The sequence below is a fragment of the Coffea eugenioides genome, chromosome 9, assembly GCF_003713205.1.
Source record: "Coffea eugenioides isolate CCC68of chromosome 9, Ceug_1.0, whole genome shotgun sequence".
In the NCBI taxonomy this organism is placed as follows: domain Eukaryota; kingdom Viridiplantae; phylum Streptophyta; class Magnoliopsida; order Gentianales; family Rubiaceae; genus Coffea; species Coffea eugenioides.
Window position 1 is genome coordinate 29,676,206 of NC_040043.1, and position 3,712 is coordinate 29,679,917.

Consider the following 3,712-nt stretch of genomic DNA (forward strand, 5'->3'; position numbering starts at 1 on the left):
GAGGTCTAGGGTTTTTGCACTTTCCTAATAGAAGGCAGTCCCATGCTATCAAGTCGAATTCCCCCGCGAGCCAAACGTGGCCAGTCACTTCAATGCTCATATATCTCAACAGCTCTGCCACTTTGTTTGCCTCCCTGAAACAATGAGAGAGCCAAGTCGGTTATGCTATCAACTTCCATATTTGCCAGACCTCCCACCGAATACGCCATGGACAATGCAGCCGACGTTGAAGAACTAGAGAATCTAACTGAATGCTAAAATTTGTAAACCCCCTCTGAGCACATATCCGAAGTCCTGTCTAGAGAGCCAGTGCTTCGGCATGGAGGCTAGACGTCTCCCCGAAAAAAGCTAAAAAGCCCACCAAGGGGCATCCAGTTGCATCCCGCAAAACTCCTCCGCCACCACATGTCCCAGGATTACCCTTGGACCAACCATCCTTGTTCAAGGTTAACCCTGCCCTCACTTCAACTGGCTTTCAGCAAATCAACGTGAATCCAAACTTCCGGCCCGACCGAGACGACTAGTCATACAACTGCATAAATGACTGAGTACCACTATGCTCCTTAAAGTGACCTTCAAGCAGCAATTTAGTCTCCAAAATGATAGCCTGACAGATAGAAGCGGAATGCGGCTTGATACCTTCAAATACTGCCCTATTTCTAGCCTTTCAAAGATGCCAACAAACAAGACTCAGGAGAGTATAGTAGATAGCCCGCTGTCTCTCCGAGTTAGGGGAGGCCAACCACCAAGAGGCCAGGCGGGCCCGCACCGATGGGGCTAAGCTAATGCCGCATAACCCTCCAAAGTATGCCGAGACCTCCATAGCAGCCTGACTCGTTGCAAAAACGTGTTCAAGTGATTTAATTGATGCGCACGGACAACATACACATTTTGAAGGAACATGGAACCCAAACGTTTTGAGCACGACATCTAAGGGCAGACGCCCCAATAATAATCGAGCCATGAAGAATGACACTTTCAACGGAGCTAGATTCTGCCAGACCCTAGATAGCATAATAGAAGTATTACATACTTGACGTATCTCCTGGAAGGCCGAGGCTAAGGAGAACCTCCCAGACCGTGCGGGCATCCATACCACCTCATCCACCTGCTATTCAGTCGGGATCGGCTTTCCCAAAATAGTAGGTATAACGTCTTGTGGGAGTACTTGAGACAACAGCTGTGCGTTCCAATGACCCTGAGTGATGAAATCTCAAAAGGAAAGATTCAAGACAACAGGAACACGGAGGAATAACGCTCCTCTACCCAGCCAATTGTCATACCAGAAGTGACACGACCCATCCTGCAACAACCACAACATCGAAAGCTTCACCTGTCGGCTAACATCCAGCATCCGTCGCCAAGTCGCTGAAGCAAAAGGCTTGAGCTCCACCTGGCAAGGATGAACTCCCTGGCAATACTTCTCGCGCATAAACGCGGCCCAAAGCGATGAGCCTGTCCAAAACTTCCACCATAACTTATACGAGAAAGCTGTATATACATCCCTGAGTCGTCGGAAACCCGCTCCTCCTTCCTCAGGCGGAAAACACAATTTAGACCATCCGATCTAATGGTAGCTCAATCCCTCCTCCGAAAAATCCCACAAAACGTTGGCACAAGCTCTCTCTATAACTCTGAACACAGACTTGGGCATAACTGCAGCCGAGAGCAAGTGAATCGGGATAGCGGCAAGAACATGCTTAATCAAAGTGAGCCTTCCCCCCGAAGATAAAAACTTAGACTTCTAAGACAAGATTTTCCCTAGAATACTCTGACACACCTCCACAAAGTAGGACGTCTTACACCTCCCAACATACAGGGGGAAGCCTAAGTACCGAGTGGGAAACACCTGCCGTGAGAAACCCGTAATACGCTCAATTACCCTACGTCTTGCACTGGATAAGGACGGGTGAACCAAGTAGCCACTCTTTTGAGCATTGAGTAGTTGACCAGAGAGCACTGATACATATCCAATACCCTCATAACACGGTGTAACGAGGCTGTAGACCCATTAGCTAAAATTAGTACGTCATCCGGAAATGCCAAATGAGTTACCCCAGGATAGCCCTGGGGCACCTTAAACCCCTGGAAGCACGGTTGTGATGCAAGGTTGTTCAACCCTCTCGATAGAACTTCTGCTCCTATTACAAATAAGGCAGGAGAAAGCGGGTCCTCCTGTTGGAGACCCCTGCTGGATTTAAAGAACCCATACGCCGCCCCGTTAACCATAACCGAAAATCAAACATTTGAGACCAACCGCCAGGTCATATCAATAAAACGCTCCCCAAACCCAAACTTCCGCAAAACCCTAGTCAGATGAAGCCATGAAACTCGGTCATAAGCCTTGGCCATGTCCAGCTTTAGCGCTACGTTCCCCCCTCTCGACTTTTTCCCAATGCCTGCTAAAACTTCCTGAGCTAACAGATAGTTCTCCGTAATATTCCGACCCCTGACAAATCCTGACTGCTGGGGAGAAATAATTCTCGACAGCAAAGCCGCTACTCTTTCAAACAAGATACGCGAAAGCACCTTATTAATGAAGTTGCAAAGGCTTATAGGCCGAAAGTTAGAAAAATCTTGAGGGTTTGGGATTTTCGGAATGAGAACAATAGAGGTCGAAGTAATAAAACGTGATAGCTCCGCCCCACAGAAGAAACTCACCACAGCATTATACACATCCCGGGCAATAATATCCCATGCAAAGGTAAAGAACTTACCAGTAAAGCCATCTGGACCCGCCGCACTGTCCCCATCCATGGCATGTACTACCCGTTTCACCTCCTCCAACGAAGGGATGTCCTCCAGGGCCAGGTTGTCCTCCAGCATGAGTACAGGTGGGATAAGCTGAAGCAACTCAGAACTGGGTGCCACAGACTCGGAGTACAAGTCGGAGAAAAATCGAATAGCCTCAGAGGCAATGTCCCCATCACCTTCCACCTAAATTCCAGCCGCCGTTTAAATTCGATGAATCGTACCTTCCACTCTTCTTTGTTTAATCGCCGCGTGAAAAAACTTAGAGTTCCGGTCCCTACATGAAAGCCATTTGACACAAGACTTTTGACTCCAAAACTACTTCTCTATTGCCAATGCGTGACGAAATTTGGCTGCGCCTTTTGCAGCCTAATGTGAGCCTCCTCCGAGTCCTCGCTCTCTACCTTCATTTCTGCCTGTACCAGCTGAGACTTTGCCCCCTTAATAGCCTCAAAGATATTCCCAAAGGAGCACTTATTCCACAGCTGAATTGTCCTCCTTGTGGCCAGTAGCTTAGCACACAACACCCGCCATGATTTTCAGAGACGCGTGGTCCAAAGGGTGTCTAGCCAAATGGAGCACTGAAATAGAGGAGGAAGATCTGCATATTCGCCATTCACTAGGAGCCGATCCAACCGCTTCCAGACCCGATACGAGGAACCGAAAGTTTTCTTATTTTTATCTTATTTTACTGGTTTAATTATTTAGTTATTCACTCGTTTTCTTCGAATAAATTATTTTAACCCTTTTTGAACCATTTAAATGGAACTATGATTTACATATATTTTTAAAACGTTCTATTAATAAATTTAATTTTTGGAAGCTCGTTTAGTGAGATTTAGCGAATACGCGTTTGGAGGCAATATTCGATTTGAGAGTACAGTGATTTGGAGATTTGAGAACGTATGTGTTAGTCTTAAAATAGTTATTTTTATGATTAAATACCCTAGTATTAGTTAGT

General features: G+C 46.6%; 1 protein-coding gene across 1 annotated transcript; it reads right to left on the reverse strand.

Moving 5' to 3' along the window:
* Window positions 1-1,115: 1,115 nt before the first annotated feature.
* LOC113782405 lies at window positions 1,116-2,229 on the reverse strand. The gene is made up of 3 exons (XM_027328299.1): window positions 1,883-2,229; window positions 1,346-1,455; window positions 1,116-1,198 (listed from the first exon to the last, which is right to left on the reverse strand). The coding sequence occupies exons 1-3, from the start codon at window positions 2,227-2,229 to the stop codon at window positions 1,116-1,118; spliced, it is 540 nt and encodes a 179-aa protein (XP_027184100.1).
* Between the last annotated feature and the right edge of the window lie 1,483 nt (window positions 2,230-3,712).